This window comes from Geospiza fortis, unplaced genomic scaffold (genome assembly GCF_000277835.1).
Source record: "Geospiza fortis unplaced genomic scaffold, GeoFor_1.0 scaffold97, whole genome shotgun sequence".
In the NCBI taxonomy this organism is placed as follows: Eukaryota; Metazoa; Chordata; class Aves; order Passeriformes; family Thraupidae; genus Geospiza; species Geospiza fortis.
In genome coordinates this window covers 3,474,055-3,494,269 of record NW_005054343.1, presented here as the reverse complement: position 1 = coordinate 3,494,269, position 20,215 = coordinate 3,474,055, and the positions used below count along the sequence as shown (strand labels likewise).

Sequence of the window (20,215 nt, the reverse complement as noted above, 5' to 3'; positions counted from 1 at the left end):
CAAGCACCCAAAGTTGCCTACTAGCACTTAATTCCAATCATGCATTCACTCTGGAAAGATGGAGAAATGGGAAGAAAGATTTCCTCAGGCTGACATACCCTGACCCAGGAACCTCTGCTTCCCAGGAGTCTCTCTAGGCTTAACAGACCCCAGCAGGAAGGGACTCTGCAATAGGGCATCTCATCTGTGCTTCCTCACTGTGAACCCTCTGCTGGGTTAGGAGGAAAACAGCCACTCAGAATTGAATAAGCAGTGCTGGACCTCAACATTAAACAGATTCCAGAACATTATCACAGTAGGCTTCACAGAAACTATGTAAGTAAAATCCTGTATAAGGGGAGTGGTGGACAGCAGAGAAATGAGCTCTAGAGACAGTCTGCCAGAGACAAGAAACACTGAGATGTGTAAGGGATTTCAGAAAGGACCCTAAGGAGGTGATCTGCACTGTGACCTTAGAAATGTAACATACAGTCTGTACCTCAGTGCAGTCACTGGCCAAGCTAATCCTGCTGCACTCCAGAACACTTAGCTTGCCTCACTGTAGTTACACTCAGTTTTCTATATTACTCTGTCCTTGTTCCAGAGCAGAGGAGAACATTGCCATGGGATTACAGAGTAAATGCTGAGGATCTTACTGGGACCAGGGATTACTCCTGTGCCATAACTAGGTGATGAGCTACCTGAACAGATCTCCTTTACAGAATCTTCAGAAGAGTCAGTGTAAGGATCAAAAACCCATAAGCAGAGTAATCAGCCATTGTAAACAATCAGAGTAATCAGTTACTGTTACCTAGAGCACACGCTTAGGTCCACCAATCTGTCTTGCAGCACATTAAACTCTGTTAACTAACTGTAGCACCACCCTGATAAGGAGGCGCTCAGAGCCAAACAGCCATCACAGCACAGCAAAAAGCTTTCCCCCTTCGTTTCAGAGGGGAAACTTAAGGTTAAAATGGCATTATTTCCATGCTTGTATGAGAATTGACACAGTCAGAACATGTTACTGATTTCCAAATCAGGCAACTAAGACTGCCATGCAACTTACATGGACAGTGAAATGCTCAAAAGCTTTAGCAAGCCCACTGCCATGTGGGCACAGCATAAAAGACAACGTATTTCCTTGTTACCTCTGCAGAACTGAGCAGGGCACAGATTACTCCTTCACCACAGAGAATGAGCACGCTGATAGAGCTCACAGCTCCACCCAGCCCAGGAAGCAGGAGGACAGACCTCTGAGTCAGACTCAACTCAGATGTGGCACTGAAGCACATAAACCACAGACATCAGCTTCATTAAAACATTGCCCTGTTCCAGTTTGCAGAGTTTGAGTCCTAAGAGACCTAAGCTCTGATTTAAAAGGAACACCTGCTTAAACAAGATTAGTCATCACTACAACCTATCATCTCCCTGTCTTTCTAAGAGCAGCAGATAGTTTCTATCTGGGAGTGGGGGCAACACAACCCACTGGCTTCCCAAGTGACTGATATGAAAGCCCTTGACCTGAAGCAATATAGAGTTACAGCACATCCGATTCTAATCATTCACTGACAGCCACATCAACAGCTGCACGTGCTTTTCCAGCTGGCATAGCAAGCAGTGTCCTTCCCTTCCCATGACAGCAGCAGAGGCCTCTCTCCCTACCTTCTCTGTGGCAAGCAACAATCCCTGCACATTCCACACACCCCCTCAGTGCAGGGGACAACTCCTCCAAGCAAGATAATTCATGACAGCATTGAGACTTGGGTATGGGCTGCTCTCAGCACTGAGATGAAAGCAAATTTGGAGGGGTGGGGAGGGGTGTTCTCCCCTAACTCAGACTCGCTTATGTTTTTTGCTTTGTCTGCAGTCTGGCAAGTCCAGGTCATCCTCCTAAAGCAGGGCTGGGTGCATATCTCCACCTCCTAAAGCCAACTGAAGGCCAGGTGGCAGATGGAGACAAAAGCAGCAGATGGAGATGTAACATCCAACCATGCCAGCAAGGCAGCCAGTGCTCCTCTGCCCAGGCTCAGGGCTCACCTGCAACATGCTGAAGGCCTTGAAGAGAGCAGGAACGGGAGAACAGCGACGAGCATCCACAAGAACAGTCAGACCCAAAGCCTGACATTCTGGTCTGCAAGGACAAAGATAAAAAGGTCACCTTTGTCACCAATAAAAATTAACAAGACTATAGAAACAGAACCTGTAGTCATGGCAGGGTGAAAAAAAAACCCAGTACATTATGGCTTTAAAACAACAGGAACTAATTGGCCACCTTCTCCTAAACAAAATATATACACAGAAACCACCAGATAATTGCTCTGGTTTTACCTTTGCCGTATGATTCTATGACTTCCACCCAATTTCCCATTTCTCCTATTCCTAGAATATGGGTCACTGATGGCAAAGGTGCTGATGCCCACTGGATAATCCACACAGGAAAACCAATTCTTAGTAATTGTGTTCAGAGACAAGCTTGGTTTCAGCCTCACTGTTTCAGGAGAGCAGCCAGTCTGGAGCAGACACAATGCCTACCTCATTTAGAATCAGATTTGAAGGGAGAAGCAATAAGAAACAAAGTATGAGTTTCTCATGGATTAAGCCTGCTCCCCTTATTAATGGTTTAAAGGCCTCAAAAAAACCACTGTCAATTGCTTTGCCTCTTCTTATTTAATCATATAAAAGTGAAAAATAGTGATGAACTGGGGAAGAAAAGTCTGTCATAGTGAAAGGAAGAGAAGCTCCAGCAAACTCCAGCCTGCAGACACAGGCTTTTTTCAGCCACACATCAGGCAGCCTCTCAACCCTTACAGATCCTCCCTCCCTCTCAGCTTGGAGGCCTGGCCCTAAAATATCATGTCACAACACTATCACCAAGCTGCTGCATGACTGCCCCATGATAGCTCCCAAATCCCATTTTCTGAACTAATGAAGGATAGCAAGAATGGCTTGGATTCATGGCAACACATGAAAACATTCAGTACATACCCAATTATATCACACCATGTGCACACAGCATATACAGAATAGGCAAAGTCCTTGCTGAACACAAGCCTGTTCACCCTAGCAGCAGATTCCCACCTGTGTAATTTCAGAACTGTCTGGACCAAGTGCCTAGGCCAATAAAGTCAACCTCCTTCCATTCCTGCCTCAATTCCCACCTCCAGGAAAGGCAAAGCAGACAGGGCAGCAGCTGTCTGCCCTGTCAGCCCAAGAGCATCACAAACCTTGGGATGCTGTGCAAGTACAGAAGGAGGCGTACAAGCTCAGTGGTGTTGCAGTGAGGGTTTAACCAGGCTGTGCTCCTTGTTGTTATTATGGCCACTGCACGTCCTGATTTGTCTCTTGTACCTGTAAAAAGAGGGGGGTGGAAATCACACAAGCCATTCAAGAGAGCCTGGTTCCAGCTCTATATGCATCATATTCTCCCACAAGGACCCCACCACCTTCCTGGAAATCCTGCACAGAACTCAATATAGTGTATGCTGCAGATGGTAGGAGACTATAAACACACTTCCAAAGTACCAAAATGCTGCCCCAGAGTGAAGCAGATGAGCTCAGCTTGTTTCTCTCATGGTAGTGTTAAATTTGTACTGCTGTCTTCCACCCAAACAGATGCTCTTCATAAATATGGCTGAAGTTGCCTAACAATAATCTTGAGAAAAGCAGAAATCTCATAAATTCAAGGTACAGAATCTCACCTTCACATTGCTGTCAGATGAGAGAATGCAGACAGGTCTGCAGAACATGCACTATGTTAGGAGAGTGGGCACAAGCAGCAGGCTGAGCCCAGAATGTACCCAGTCAGCTCCTGCAAGCAGAGCCCTGGAGCAGGAGCCCAGAGCTGCTCCTCAGAGGCTGCAGAGAGAACAGTCCAGGAACACACTCCTGCCTGCCTACAGCTCTGACAAAGGGCAGAGGCAGTGCTAGGCTTTCATTAGGCGCAGATCTTGCTCAGGATCTAGGATCTTGCTAGGATCTAGGGAATAGATACAGCACACTATGGGCAACCCAGCTGAGTTGTGATACACTCAAGAAGGAGAAATCCCTCTGCTTCAGTTAGCCAGGAAGGATAATGCTTCTCTGACACCCATTTCCCAAAAGCCCAAAGTCACAGCTTATCACAGGAGGAGAAGGACCTAACAGTGCCAGCTCTGGGATTATGTCCAGCCTCCTCTCCAGGTGCAAAAGCAGGGTAAAGAGCAGGTGGACACAGCACTGTGGAAAGTCAGAGCTGCTTCTGAGACTCAAAATCAGGCAGTAAGTGATTTGGGGAACAGGAGGGACAACACCTCTTTTGTGTGAAAAGTAATTCACAAGGACAGAAGCCACCTCCTGTCATACAAACAGTATAAGGATGGGGGGTGGGCAGAAATCCCAAGCACAAGACAAAAGCAGAGACTTAGTGAAATCTGTTTCTTTCTCTCCTCAACTTTGTTCCTACCACAGGAGATACTGTCCTGGACCACTTCTCTCCCCCATCCCAGGGACAAGCATGAGAGTTGTCAGGTAAAACAGACACAGATGGACAGGCACAAGCATGGAAAGCTGCCCCAGTGTGATCTCCATCTGTCACTTGGACATGACTTGAGTAAGGGCCACAGACACAGATGGACACCATTTTGAAGCAGGGCTTTCTGCCTCCCAGGGACCAAAACTGTGACACAGGCTTTCTCCTGCTAACAAAAATCTTTCATCATCACTGTGAGTCAGGAGGACTTCTATTACTCCTGAAATACTGTAGCCTGGATGCTGCATAATCAAAGAGATGGAAAGAAATTAGAAAAAGCTCATTACTATAATTTGTTTCATAAGCTAAGGGGATCATCACAAAATAAAATAAAAAACCAAAGCCCTCAATTACTGGGAAATGGCTCAATAAAAGCGTTTTGATTTTGAAGCAACATCTTCTGTCCATCAAGCAGGTTGGGCATCACCAGAATTTGATTAAACCTTGAACTTTCATCTAGTGGTCTGGGAATTGCCTGACCAGGTCAAAAAAGCAACTAGAGCCACCAGGGCTAGGTCTTCAACAGTGGCATAATCCAAAACTGAAACTATCCTGGAAGTTTCAGCTAACTACATCAGCTACTAGTTTATTACTTAGCTCTTGTTTACCATTCATTATAAAAGTTGTTCCTTCTAATGTAATTGCTGTATCATTATCACTGACTAACATAAAGCATTTAACTGAGTGGCGAGTATATTCCCTCAGGAGCGAGGATTGCCCACGGAAACCCCAAAGAGGCAGAGAGATCATTCAAATCTGATAGTGCTTTTACAGGAAACATAATTCCTTGCTTAGAGAAAAACTTGCTTGGAAGCAGTATCAGATCCAATCCTTGCTTCTTGTGGGCATCTGATATCCCTCCATCATATATTCAAATGTTTTTGTCTCATTTAACATTGGTATGTTATGATTGGAATCTGTGACAAAGGGAGCATTAGGTAACATGGTAAGGTTCCTGCAACAGCATGGACTGAGAGCTTCTCTGAAAGACCCTCTCTACTCCTGTAACTTTTTGGGCTGTTATATACAGCATAAAAATGTCCAAATTGATCAGAAGATTAAAAATCCTCCTTTGGAATCTGTTGTAATAATTCATCTCCTAATGCAAAGTTACATGTAGGAGGAATGCACCATTACTCTGCCCTGCCCTTGGTTTTCCATTTCACCTTCTTCCAGAAACTGGAAAAGTTTTAACTCCCTTCTTCCTTCCTGGCACAAAGGTGATTTCACCTCTTTCTCAATCATCCTATGAGATAAACAACCTGCCAGTCTCTTGTTGTAAGACACCCAGTTAAGTAACAAGAAAGGGCTGTATCCCTTCTCTGCACCACCTCTAATACTTACCATTTCCTTTTACAATACAGCCCAAACTATTTCAGAGGCATCACCAACAAGTATACAGAGGTAAAAAAATCAGTCTCTTAATCTGTCTAGTTGTCTCCTCCCCTTTACACAGCTGAGGTCAAAATGGGGGGGGCAGTTGCCAAGCACCACCTGGGAGATGCCTGCTCCTCCACACTGCACAGTCTGCCTGACCTCTTCTCTGAGGTTGGGCTCTCTGCCCAATTTTCAACTCGTACGTGGCCCCTGAGCCGATCAAATGCAGCTCCTCCTGCCCCACACTGAACAACCCTCTGCTGGCTCTGAAAGGACAAGCCCACAGGGGCTCCTTACACAGAGCTGCCAAATGCTGCTTCTCACTAGAGAGGTAGCTCTTACTTCCTCTGCTTTACTTCATGTTTGGTTAAACACAAAGACGTCTTGTGTGGGCCCTGTACCACCAAGAACCCTGGCTGCTCTGTCCAACAGCCTCAGCTTTGTTCACCCCTCTGCCAGTATTCATCCCATGCAGAAATTTTATCTGCAGCTATTTGATATTCATTGCTCTATCAGATGCAAACACTGAATAACATTTGACCTACAATCTGATTCTGGCAGAATAATTCTGAGAAGTTCTCCCTTGATAGCTGGTTTTGTCATCTGCTATTTAGCTACACTACCGTTCACCCTACAGGTTGCTCAGCCACTTCACTGGGATATTCCTCTCAACACCATGTCTCATGAAATCGAATGTTTTCTAAAAATCTATTATATCTACGTGGCTACATTTAGTCAACCAAACTTCTAATTACCAAGAATAAAACTGGTTTTCAAGAGTCCTGTCAAAGAGCATCTTCTACATTCCTATCCTTTAATTACCTAGCAAGTGAATCAAGTTCCTATTCTTCTGACCAGGTCTGATGTTGGGCCCACCAGCCCATCATTAGCTGCATCCTCACTCTGCTCTTTTTGAACTCCCGGTATGAGCCCACAGATTTGGCATTTCTGACTCATACACACTCAGTTAACATTTTGAGACTCCTGAGAGCAAATTAACATTAATGGGAGGGAAGTTCTACTTCCTGTCCTGCCCATTCGGAAACTTCAGAGGATTCAAGAAGTGGAACTTCTCAAGAGGTTTGGGGTGAAAGAAATAGAATTGGCACCAGCCTCCAGTGCTGCAGAAGGAGGCTCACCTCCCTTGCCCTCCTACAAACCACATTTCCAAGACACATTCTGGCTCAGCTACTCACCAGGCAGGTAGGCAACTCCACTCCTGAGCACTTCTGGGTTCACATCCTTGACTATGGTAGGTGCAAAGTGACCACCCCAGGCAGTTCCAGAAGTTGGGGATGTCGGGGGAGTAACAGGAGGTGAAGTTTCCTCCAGGGCACTGCTTTTACTCGCTGGTTTCAACACACCTGTGCCAGCTGCCTCTTTTCTCATCTCTGTCTCTTTTGGCATCATCCCTGTAAGACAAGCAACAAACAGAAGCTCAAGCAAAGTTCCACCCAAAAGATCACAGGTAAGTACCAGACTGGGGAGAGATGTGCTCCCAGCTCCAGCCCTCTGCAGCTCTTCCAGCCCTTTAGCCAGCAGCATGCATGTTCTAAAACTGGTTATAACATTAATACTACTGTAATTCTAAAAAAAGAAACCAATTTACTGTGAAGTTTGCAAAGTATAAAAGCTCAATTCAGATGGGGATTACTGTAGTCAAAGTCCTTTTTAAAGGTAACATATCAAGCAGTACATGTCTGCTCACAGCCTGGAAGTCTGGCACACTGCAAGTCCCTGGCTGAGCTCCAGCAGCCTGAGCATGCTGAAGTGATAAACCAGCTTCTGACAGGGAGGGCTACTCCATCAGGACAGAATTACTCCCCCAACACCACTTTCAGATTAGTTCCTGAAAATATGAAGTCAACTGGAGGCTGACAAATCAGCTGGAAATTAGCCGAAGAGACCCTGTTCTCCTTGTCCAGCCTTTTTTAATTAACATTTAACTTGAAAGTCAGAAACACATTTAAAAAACACTGAAGAACAGGATGATTACACCAATCAGCTCCTGCTCAAGAACTGCAGAAAATGCTTCCTTTGTCTGACACCTCAGCTCTAAAGTACAAGTTATCAGAATCAGTTAATTCTAAAATTAAATATCTTGGCTACTACATGGAAACTAAGGCTAGTTCTATCAAGTTTCAATTTTCATGTAAAATTATCTGGAAAGAAGAAAATAAGTATTTACCCATGGGGAAGTATTATTCCCCATTTCCCAACATCACAAGAATTAGAAGCCAACAGTACATCTTCAATGATAGATCTTTAGTATCCTAAGTGCACAACTAGGCTATCCCTGTGTTTGCAGAAAGCTATACTAAATAAAAGACTATACTTCACTACAAAACCTGATACTTCAGTATCTACCAACAAAAATATCAACATTTCTCCACGAAAATAAGAGTGAAATGTTTGCTTGCTCTGAAGTCAGACATTTTAATTGCTATTTAAAATTTACTTCAACCATCCTACCCTCCTGCTGCATCAACAATGCTGACACTTGACTCAGTTTATTTACTAACAGATTCCAATACTTCATTAAAGAGCAGGACCAGGAACAAAGCAGTCCTTGAAGTGGCTTTCAATACAAGTTTTAGCAGTGAAGCTATTTACAGGTTGAAGCTTAGCCTGAACTGCTTTCAAAATTGCTAAAATGGGTGAGAGAAGTGCCCTGAGCAGCATTGCTCACTGCAACAAATCATGCAGCAGTGGGGGAAACTAGGAGGAGCTCCAAGGCACTGCACCATCAAGGGCATGATAGAAGAGCTGCTCATTCCTCTTTGGTAACACCACTGGTTGAGGAGCATCCCTGGGATCCAGCCTGGCATCTGCTGCATTTGGCCACATGAGCTGCTGTGATGGCTTTGGGGCTCTGCCCAGTTCGGGGCTGTACCAGAGCCCCACTCTGTTCCTAGGGCTACCTCAGCCTCCACTTCCCAGTGGTGCAAGAGGTCATCCACTTCAGACAACACTGCTACATCTTCCTGAGCAGCTCTTTAGAGGGGCACAGATCTCCTGCAGAAAGGGTATCTTGAACATCACAGAGTCATGGAAGTTGTGCCCAAAAGTTTCACATTAAGAGCTAGGAGAACACGGAATCACCTTATCAATGAGCTTTAAGGACTGGCAGTAAGAAGAACTACACAGTTTGTAGTAAAGGGGTCTGCATAAAATGACAAAAGCCTGCAAAGAGGACCAAAATGTGAGATTTCAAGAGGACAATAACCAGAATGTAGCTGTGTTCCACATAGGTTACACATCAGGGCAAGAGAAATACATAAATGTGTGTGACAGTCCTGCCTCGGATATCTCTTAGGAATGAATGAGGCAGCAGCTCCCAAAAGACAGGAGAGAAACATTTTGCTCAGCCCACTACACACAGTCATGGTACCGGGGCTTTTCAGCCCTGGGGAAACTTCACTAAAGCTGTGCAGCTTCCAGACTATGCACATCTTGCCCAAACAAAACTCTTCCCCAAGCTCCTGAAGGCCAGCTCAGATGTGCAGATGCCAGCTCTCCCAAGCAGGCCAAGCACACTGTTTGTTATTTGCAATCCGGGGCGGAGGCACTCACTCAAGCGGAAATTGTCCAATGCGGAGGATTACATCTAAAAGCAAATTGGCAAATTGAGAACAGCGACATCTGAATTTGCCGTGTTTGCAGGTTCCACCTTTCCCCGAGGTCAAGGAAGTGGTAGAGGAGGATTTGCTTGTGTGCATTTCAAAGAGACATTAGCATTTTCCCTGCAAACTGCCCCAGCACCAGTATCACCTATGCTAACATCAGGTAGTAACTGGGACCAGGAACGGAACGCCCTAACAGGTGCTGCTGAATATGCCCCAGTGTGGCTTTACAGCCTATTTCTTGAATATCAAGATATTTTCCACCCACAAAATAGAGGAATTCTTTCCAGAGCTGCGAAGTTTCAAAATCCACTTTCATTTAGAAGTTAGTCATTAGGAAAAAACAGCAGTCACATTATCTGTGAATGGAACCAGTGTAAATTTTAAGCCACCAACTCCAAACAGTTCACATTTGACTTCAGACTTTTTTCTATTTATATCTAAGTCTTTCTAAGTTAGACTCTACTTGTGCACAAAAAAACCTCACTGAGAATGGAAGTAAAGGGAGAGAGTTAAGGGACAAGGAAAAACCTGCAGACACAGCAAACTCAGACGCCCCAGTTCTGAACATGTATTTTGACATAATCAACAATATCTGCTGTAACAAGCAAGCTCCTCCACCTCACACAAAGCAAATTGTGCCTCTGCCCACTGCTGCTGAGGCATGAATTTCAGATCTGAATTGACCCAGTAAAGTTTAAGCTCTGTTGTTATTTATAGTTTAGGCAAGATACCCACAGTTTCCAATCATAGTAGCAAAATGACCTCAACAAGACACAGAGAATTTAACCTACAGAACCACCTTGCTGGAAAAGTAAAGTCCATTTGTAGGACATTTGCTTTGCTTTGTAATTTTACCTCTGAATTATCTTGTAAGTACATCTCTGAGGGTTTAATGGGGCTAGATAAGGAGATGGCTTGTTCGGATCTCAAAGCAATCAAATGTAATTGAATGGATTAAGCTTTTTATAGTGCCAGTTACAGTGTTTAAGAACTACTGCCAGCATTAACAGATACTTGAGCTGCCCTTTGCCATAAAAGGTTTATTTGGATAGTTTGGGTGGTTTTCCTGGCAATTTAGGTTGTTTCTTTTGCTTTACAAACACTGAGATAACAAGGTTTGAATTTTTCTTACACCGCAATGCCCAAGTTTAACATCAGCAGACTTGAACCAAAAGTGTCACTTATTTCAGCCAAATCCCCAAAATCATTTGTATTGTCTTTCATTAAAAACAAACTCCGTGTGTACCCCAGAGGGGTCCATCACTGCTAAAACCTCCAGCAGTGGCCAAGATTTATTCTTTGGACCAGTGAGAACATCACACATCTCATAACAAGCTGGACCTTGTTAATTTTAAAAGAGAAGAGATGGGAACACTGAAAAAGCAGCCACAGCACTCACGAGCAAAGTGTTCACCCAGTACTAAACACGGACTAGGTGTTCCAAGGCCTGGTCCTGAGCAAGCAAGAAGTCAGGCCAGGTTCAGGTTGGCCAGGGGAATGGACACCCACAGCATGGTTATTTCCTCACATATATCCACCAAGACCCACAGGTAGGCAAGTGATTTTTTTTTTCCGCTCATGGTGACAGATGCTTAGAGACATGTGCGCTGCAGAAATAGAAACTTTTGAGCTGATCCCTCCATTTCTCAGAAGAGAAATGCTTTTCACTTCAAAAGTTTCAGAAATGTCTGGTAACACTGGGCTTCCCTAACTATAGAATTAAATTAGTTTAATGCAAATGTTAATGAAATTTTATTCTAATCAATGATCACTAATTTAGCTCCATTAGAAGATCACGAAGACATCCAGTAAAATGTGACTTTTGGGCACTTGAGAAGCAGCTGTGTGTGCAGTCAAATGGAATCATGCAGCAGCTCTTGGCCACATAATTTGGGGACCAGGGCAAGCATTAGAGTGGCAGCACATCCCAAGACAACCAGCTCTGGATCTGTTGCCCCAGAGGATCAAACATGCTCTAGCAAGATGGGTCTGTACGCCAACCCTTTCAAGAGTCCTCACTCCAACATTTCAAGCTGGGTAATTTTCCTAGCCAGGGGTCTCAGGGAATGAGAGCTGCTGAACTGGAATGGCATGTTCCACCCGCCCCCGCCACACACCCGCTCCTCTGTGGGATCTGCAGATCGAGCTGCAGCTTTCCAGACTCAGCAGAGCTGGGCAAAGCCCACACCGGGCCCGTGCGGTTACACACCGCCTGCCTACAGTCTGGTGCAAAAGGCACACACCTGGATTGCCCTCTCAATCCTCCTGAAGAAGCACAGCTCCAGCTCAGGAACTCAAGCATCAAGAAATCTGGGTAATACCTGCTTGAACATTCCATCTGAGCTGAAGTTAAAGCTTAATTCCTGGGCTCTCCCACTCAAGTTAAACAGCTCCTACTTGAAACACAATCGAGCTGAAGAAAGCACGCCGGAGGGGAAGGCAGGGAGAGGGGGGAATCCCTCAGCTCTGCAGCTTGCTGCCTGAATCAGTTATCAGCACTTACATTTGTTGATCTTCAGGTCACATTACACAACTAGTATTTTACTGTGGCATCCACTGCTGTTTCCTCTTGCCACAGCCATCTTCCTAAAGCCAGTTTTCAAGTATGAAAGACTTGTACAGTTAGACAAGTCTCTCCTCATACATTCTGCACATCATGAATGTAAGCAGGAGGAGGTCACCAGCAATCAGATTAACTGAAATTAAAAGCTTCTTCCAATGGAACTTTGTTCTGTACTAAGGTAAATTTGCAAAGAATTATTGAACAAAATACCACAATAAACCCACCTGTGAAGAGAAATATAATTTCATGCCATAAAAAATGACAATTTAATCTCTTCCCAGTATTTTGTGCTATTACCCCAAAGCCTCCCAGATGTATTTATCAAATCCTGCCTGATAAGAAGGATTCAAGCAGTACTCCTTGAGGACTTTGCTTTCAATCCATGTTACCAAACACAACCAACAAACACCTAATGGCTGTACCTTTAGGAGGTGATGCCCCCGATGATGCCTCTGGCTGGGAGTGCAGAGTGGTAGGCTCTGTATGCCCCTCAGCAGGTCCTGAGGACAGTGGTCCACCCTCCAATTCCTCTTCAATGGATTCCAGTGTTTTTGAGGCTGTAGTCTTCAACCTTTCCCTGTAAGAACAACTTTCCTGGTTCTCCACTTGTCCCTGCAAGTCCTGTATTGCAACATGCTCCAGGTTCAGCACAGAGTTCTCTTCACTTTCACAGCCATGGTTTTCCACCAGTCTTTGCAGTTCCTCAAACGTCCCTCCAGACCTCTGGGTTTTGAACAGACTTGAATCTTCTTCTTGTGCACTGGGAGCCAACAAGTCACTATTATTTAATTGTTCTGCCATCTGATTCTCCTCTGCTGACTGGGCAGTTTTGAATGGTATGGCTTCTTCAGCCTTTTTATGCTCATGCTCCTCACCATCTGACAAGGTTCCATCCTCTGGAGCACTCACAGAACAGTGACTATGACTAGTCTGATTTTCATTTACAGTCAACATTTCTTTAGACTCTTTCACTTCTTCTTGGCTGTCCCTTCTTCCCACCTCAAATTCATCTACATCTCCTTGGCTCTCTTCTGGAGGACTTAATGGAGAACTGCTATTTGCTTCATTATCACCGCAGCAAGTGCTTACATCTGCCATGTTCCCTGAAGGAGAGCCTCTCTCCCCACTTACATCTGAATTCTCAGGCAATGTAGTGACCTCAACTGGCTCAACACTTCCACTGACAACCTGGCAAGAGACATCAGAAGCTTCCTTTAGTGTGCAACATGGTCCCAAAGGCCCTAGGACAGGTACAAAAGAAGCATCCATCAGTGTCACTTCCTTTTGACCCTCAGTCAGTGGTTCTGTGTGTACTCCCAGCATCACTTCCTCTTTAGCAGCAGTAGCATCCAGAATCACTTCTGGGCTCTGCTCCAATGTTTCAACACCAGCATTTTCATTAGGTCCATCCCTTCCTCCCTCCACATTTCCAGGGCTACCAGGCACTCGTGCCTTGCAGCTGACAGCATCTCCAGCACACACATCAGGGTAGCTGCACAGTGCGTATCGCCAATCCAGTGAGTGCTCACTGTGAGTCTCCCGCTCTGCAGATGAATCTTCTGCACGGCAGGCAGGAGGCTCAGCCACAGGAAAGTTATCACCCATACTTCCAAGATCAGCTGGTATCAGCTGACCTTCTGGGGACAGTTCTCCATGTGCCATCACTTTGTTACCTTCCAATGGAGTAACATTTTTGAGAACTTCTGTAGAAGTGCTCAGAGTGTCCATTTGACAGTGCTCTTTCTGCATAAGTGCTGACTGAATTAAGTTCTTGGAGTAGGTGCTGTCTTGTATGACAATAAATCTGTGCTTGCCTGTAGACTCATTCACTCGTGCCCTGGGCTGAGTTAAATAACTTAATGCCAGCGACTGTGTTAAAGATCCTGTTTGTGGCCCAAGTCTGGGCAGTGAAACTTCTGCCAGCTCAACGTACTCCCCTTCAAGGTCACTTTCCAAGTTCTCTTGAGTCACAGGACTCGTACAGACACCATTGACTAGAGCTTCGTTTAACTGTGGCACTGTGCTGCTAATGACAGAGTTGTCTCGATTTGAGCTTAGTTCCTGTAGATACTGAGACCTCAGGTCTGGTGAACCACACTCAGTACGGTCCGCGGGGAGGCACAAAATTGAACGTTCCTCTGTTATTTCTGAAGAGATGACATTGTTTTCAATTATTTTTGGTTTATTTATAAATTCAGGATTAACCACTTTATCCCAGGGGACGCGAAATATTTTGTCATCAGTGGTTAGTAAACAATTTTCCAGTGCTATGCCCATCCGCTCTCCATTGAACGTACTCAACCATTCCAGAGTAAATATAGAGGTATATGAAACTTCTGGAATCACCACTTCTTCTACATTATGCTTATCTTTTGCCAAACACTTCAATACAATTCGTGGAGGCTTCTTCAGAGAGGGGACCACCTGCAGGTAGAAGTCACCAGGCTTCAAGATTTGCCAGTCAATGGAAGCTAGCTGGATTACAATCTTCTCTTGAATACACAGGGGCCAGCCCGCGTGGCGAAACAGCAACCCGCAGTACGGAGCCTGTGGAGACAAGAGAAAATGTTTTCAGCACCAGCAAAAGAGCTCAGCTCAAGCTTCTCAGTAAGAGATCAAGAAAAGAGATGAATTTAGGGTCTTTGGTTATTGATGTAGGCAAGTTTTCCACACTAAGGTCTTCTCTTTAAAAGTAGAAATAAGAAAATCTACCAACACAAACCACCCATGCAGGACAGGTAGGCACAAGTTACACTGGGAGGCTGTAACCTCCCAGCGAAGGGAAGAGGGCAGTGCAAAGACAAAACAGGAGATAGGAAGCAGCAAATGAGGAAAGCACAGCAGAGCCACAGAGAAAGAAAGCAGCAAGTGCCCATCAGCAAGCTGCGAGGAACCACACTTAACATACCAGCAACTTCCTCATTCCCAAAACACAGCAGCACTCAGGCCATGCCTCAGACAAATCCCACCCAAATAAAAGAACAGAAGTTTCATGGCTGAACTGACTTGACTCAATTATTTACAGCTTTATCACAACTTCAAAAAATAATGTCCAGTGCTTTGAACTTGATTCTGCTTGGGTAAGATTTAAATTAAGCCATCATATAAGCCATCAATTCTGCAATTAATTTTATCTTTTTCTGTATGACAAGGCTTTGGATTCAATTAATTCAAGTATTTTGCCATACAGCAGAGAAACCAGAGAACAGAAAGGAACTTCCTGGATCCTCACACACCTTGAAACAACAGGTACTGGCATAAAGCAATTTCTTTCTTGTGTTCATCAAGCCTTACCTTCAGCCTCACCAAATTTCTAACCTCTTTGCACCTGAAGCAAAGATTGCTCACAGGTTTAAAAACCCAAATCATCCGATTTAGTAATTCCTTCCCCTCAGTCCTGTATTTTCTGGATCCATTTCCATTGCTTAGACTTATTAACCCATGTCACATGACCTTAGCATGTCTACCTTCCTCATCTCCTCAGTGTGCCTGAAGTATCTCCTTTGTAATGCCCATTTCTTTTTCTTAAAAACTGTTTGTTCATTGTGCAAAGCATTGCAAAACATGGCCTGTAATGGCACCAGCACTTCCCAAATGTGCTAGAAGCATCTCCTAAAGCTAAGATCCCACTTGTCTTCCAGTCACGCTCCTACAGTAACCCAGACACCTACTGGTTTTTCTTTTCAAACTGATGAACTCCAGTTCACAACAGAAGTTCTGCCTGCCACTTTGTGGAGGCACATGCTTGCCTCCTGAGTCTACCATTACAAAATTTAAGGACAAAGTTTTAGAGCTCATCTTGCGCAATGCATTTATCACCCTCTTCTTCCAGGTTATTGTTTGTGTGTCCCAGGCTGGTTTCACCACAAACATACCATACATACTCTTACTTTTCATGCCAAGGTCATGGATGAGAAGCACGGTGTGTTTCACGACTCCTGCCTCCAACTCCATTTTCCCCCCAGTACAAACATCCTCCCTCCCTTTCACCAGTTTGTAGCCATCTTGCAATTCTTACATAAACCTCAACCCCTTTGACACAGTAATTAATCTTCCATATGACTCCATAATAAATCCTTTATGGCAGAGATTAAACAATGAAACTTATCTCTCTAGAGAGAGCTGGTTTATTAAAAAGGCTGGTGTGACACTACCTGCCATGGAGCAAACCACATGAAAACGTTATTCAGTTTTTCATGGGTCAGTTAATTCAGTCCTTGCTCAGTGCACAATGTTGTAGGCTCAGCTTGTTCTCTGTATTTTGTTACTAGTCCTGACTTAACAGATTCAATAAAATCCCTGCTACCAGACATTCAGCACAATATGGTAACTTCTTCCATATTCCAGGATGGAGACCTGCCAGTCCTATTTCTTCAAAATAGTCAAGTTCAGTCACAGTAGTTTTACTTCTGTTCATTTATTGCTGCTGTACAAATGATGTACTTACACACTGTATCACTACAAAAAGAAACCTTACTTTAGTTTTCATTTACTCGAAGGATCATATTAATATTACCTTTCTATTCTAACCTTGACTCAGAGCAGACCCATCTCCCCTTCTTTCCTCTTTCTATTAAGTTAGAACCAAAAAGCCCTATAACCTGACACACAGCTGCTTGTACTTCCCTCAAAGGCACAGCTAAGCTGGGCAGTCTGATGTTCTCAGGCTTTCTGATCTGCAAGACACAGATGCCTCTGTCGCTAAGTTCCTTTCATCCACAATGCAGTTAAACTCAGCAAGCCAAGACCACCTCTTGCAGCAGCTTGCACAAGCTGCTTCTGGCTCCAGCAGGTCTCGGGCTAAATGCATTTCATGGACTTTAATATCAAGCTCAAGACTCACACAGCACCTCAGCCAACAAAGCTTGGTCAGTGGCTCCGACCAAAGGGCCCAAATCAAGTATTTTGTACATAAGTTTTAAGCTAGAGCAATTTGCAGCTTTCCAAAAGAGTGTATCACTGCAGCACACCAACTCCTCTTCTCCCATTATAGGATCTCCTAGTAGGTATATTAAGGCCAAGGGTCTGTACCAAGGGTCTTTCAGGGGAAGAAGAAGCAGATGAAGATCCATTCCCAAACTCTTATAGCTCATAGGACTGAAAAGTGAAAGACAATCAGCAGCAGCATAAACATAAAGCTGAATTCCATCAGCACATACTTGACATAGAGATTCTGTTAAAATTTGGATGCAGAGTAACCCACTGGAGGGCCACTCATACATTAAGAAATTCCAAACAGCCTCACTGTTTAGATGCTTACTTGTCTGCCTAACTGACTCATAAGGAGAAAACTCAGCAATAAAATCACCAAAACCAAAATGCAGAATGCATTGAAGTTCCTGAAAAGCCCTACAAAGCCACAATCTAAAATGCATCGGGAGCCAGAGTAACATCCAAAACAGGAATGCAAGTCCCACAATAGCCTCAACATTACAGAGCTTCAGAAGTGGAGCATCCTCATGCTGCTCCTGCCCCAAAATGCACCTTCAAAGGGAAGATTATGTGAAGAGGCTTATTACAGTACCTTTAACATCTCATTTTGAGGCTCAAGGATTTGCTTTTCTCGTGTCCAAACACTACAGAGCCAAACCAGGCCCACCAGAGGAGTGCCAGGAACAACCTCTATACCCAGTGGCTGCAGCCAGTAATAAAGCTGGCTGAGGAAAGAGTTGGGCACCAATGACAAAAACGGCACAGAGGTGGAATCTTCTAAAGCTACAGGGATGGTTAAGCTAGCACAGACCATTTAGCTCAGGACATCGCCTCAAAGCCAGGGGCAAAATTTGGTTTTTAACTTTGTGCTAAGCAGAGACAGACCTCCTTGGAACACCCCTTCCAGACCCTGAGGAATCACACACAGGCTGATGATTTTGATACATCCAGTTGAAGCCCATGAACTTGCTTAGTACTTCATGAAGCCATTTACACTTTTGTCACGGCAGGGGCTGACAAAAGATCCAGTGCCCTCAAGACTTTCTACAGTAATCATTCAGACACGAGTTAATTCTTTTCCCTCTAGTGTGTTTAGGAAACGCTCACATGGAGCAGCTGAACTACAAACTAAGGAGAAAGTATTGCTTTTGTTTAGACTGTCTAAAAGGCAAGCAAGAGTTTCAAAAAGCTATTAGTAAGAAACAGTCCTCTGTGATTTCAGACTATAAAGATGAAGGGGCATACAGTGGAGGTTTGGGGAAGAAGAGACCACAGCAAATTAAACAAATTTCATAAATAAGAAATAATAAATTTAAAATATCAAACAAGCAGACTTTTAAATAAAATACAGAATAGCCTGGGCACAACTCTAGAGAGGGTACAAGGTATCTAGAGCTTCCCTTGATCTCCCTGTACTAGCACTCTGGAAGTAAAAAATCACAAGTCACAGCCTGAAAGGGTCACAACCAAGTAAGAAAGGATCTTGCTGACCACTCTCCCAGACATTTCACACCTCATCAAAAGCCCCCAATACCTAATGCTAAGCCTTGTGCAGCCCTCCCTAAAGGCAGCTGCCCAACCCACCCCACATCTTCTTGGTCAGCCGGGTGGGCCACCAGCATCCTGGGCTTCTCCAGTGCCCACTGGCCTCATACTTCCCTTACCAGGACCCCAAGCTCCAACTGCCCTCATCTCTCCCTCCTCAGGACACCCAGCACCCATTGCCCTCACACCTCTCCTCCTCACGGCCAAGCGCTGCAGCGCCTCGTGTTCCAACGGCCCTCCAACAGCCACCGAAGCCACCGTGCCCGTCAAGGCGGTCCCGCGCTGCTATTGGCTGCTGCAGCCCCCGCTGTCCTCCCATTGGCTGCCGGGTGGCCGAGGCCCGCCCAGCCGCGCTGCCCGCGTTCCCCCGTGGCGCCGTGCGGCCCGCGGTGGTTGCTTGGCCTTTGCCGTGCGTTCTTCGGCCGCGGGCCCCAACGGCTCCCCTCAGGGAGAGCAGCGCCGTGCGCCTACCTCACTGCTGCGTTCCTTCCTTCCCCTTCACCGCCTCACCTGCCCAAGGCACTGCTGGCCGCTCGGAAGCTGCCGGGATCTCGAGAAGTGGGGAAATTGCTACCTTGGCTCCTTCAGCGAGGGCGGTGTTTTGGGGAAAGCCGTGAAACATCTTGAAATAATTACCAGTTTGTGCAAACGAAAAGCCTTTTGTTTCTTTAAAGGGGAAAAACACACTATGCACCATAGAATTAGAAGCTCCAATTACAGATACTGATGGAATAACATCTATTCCAGTGTTCCGGGTGGGAGAGAGCAGCAAGGTCATGCACCACCTTGGATCCTCCTCGACTCACAAAGACGGCTGGCACCAAGCTGGAGCCTGGTGACAATACAGGGTGACAAACACTGCACCAAAACACACTTTCAAGGTGCCTAGCTCACATGGATCCATCCTGTGCGATGGGTCTGTCCCACCAGTATTTAATTTCCTTGAAAAAAAATGAGTAAATGACTATTTCAGCCTCTATTCCATATTTTTCCTCCTCCTAGCAATTCCTTGCCCTCTACCATGAGGACTTGAATTGAAAACCTGGCCACATGCCCCCTTTGCATTCAGAGACAAAAAAGTTAGAACAAACCCACATTTTAGGTTGTTTGGGCTGGTTGGGTTTTTTTTTCATCTTGCAGACCTCGAGCCAAGGTTTGTGATGGAGGTGTTTGACTCATCGTTTCTAACATTTTAGACTCCCAACAGTAAAGCACGTTAATCTTGGACTCGTTCTGGCAGTAAATGTAACGTGACTCCTCGGGGCTACCGAGCCTTGTGACTGTTCCAGCAACCATCAAAGGGGAGCTGGAGTTTTGGAAAAACACCGACTGGAAGCATTTCTCCCTGCACGTCATTGTGCCAGTGGTGGGAGCCCAACAGCTTCATCCAGAGGGTCAGGGAACAGCTGGGGTCAGAGGCCACCCTGGTCAGACACATCTAGCAAACACTTCGCTAAACCTCTTCCTGTGAATCCCTTAAGCCCTTGGTGTTCCTGATAATAGAAAGGGAGAGCACTGCTCCACACCTGATCGCTGATCTCTGAAGGGTTAAGCTTCAACAACAATTTCTCAACTATTTCCTAATTGTCTGCCTGCCCTCCCACCTAGACTGCCATACATACTCAAGCGCTTTTTGCCAGCCGTTTTGCATACAAGAGCAGAAAGAAAACTCTCCAAGAAAGCCTT

At 45.1% G+C, this 20,215-nt stretch overlaps 1 protein-coding gene across 1 annotated transcript in view; it reads right to left on the bottom strand.

Moving 5' to 3' along the window:
* PLEKHG4 (pleckstrin homology and RhoGEF domain containing G4) overlaps nt 1–20,215 on the bottom strand; it is an 81,580-nt gene that overhangs the window by 47,368 nt on the left and 13,997 nt on the right. Inside the window, exons 3-6 of the mRNA XM_031058426.1 lie at nt 12,475–14,625; nt 7,060–7,275; nt 3,204–3,327; nt 2,017–2,110 (exon numbers count right to left, since the gene is read on the bottom strand). Coding sequence (XP_030914286.1) covers nt 2,017–2,110; nt 3,204–3,327; nt 7,060–7,275; nt 12,475–14,625 — 2,585 coding nt within the window. The remainder of the gene's footprint in view (nt 1–2,016; nt 2,111–3,203; nt 3,328–7,059; nt 7,276–12,474; nt 14,626–20,215) is intronic.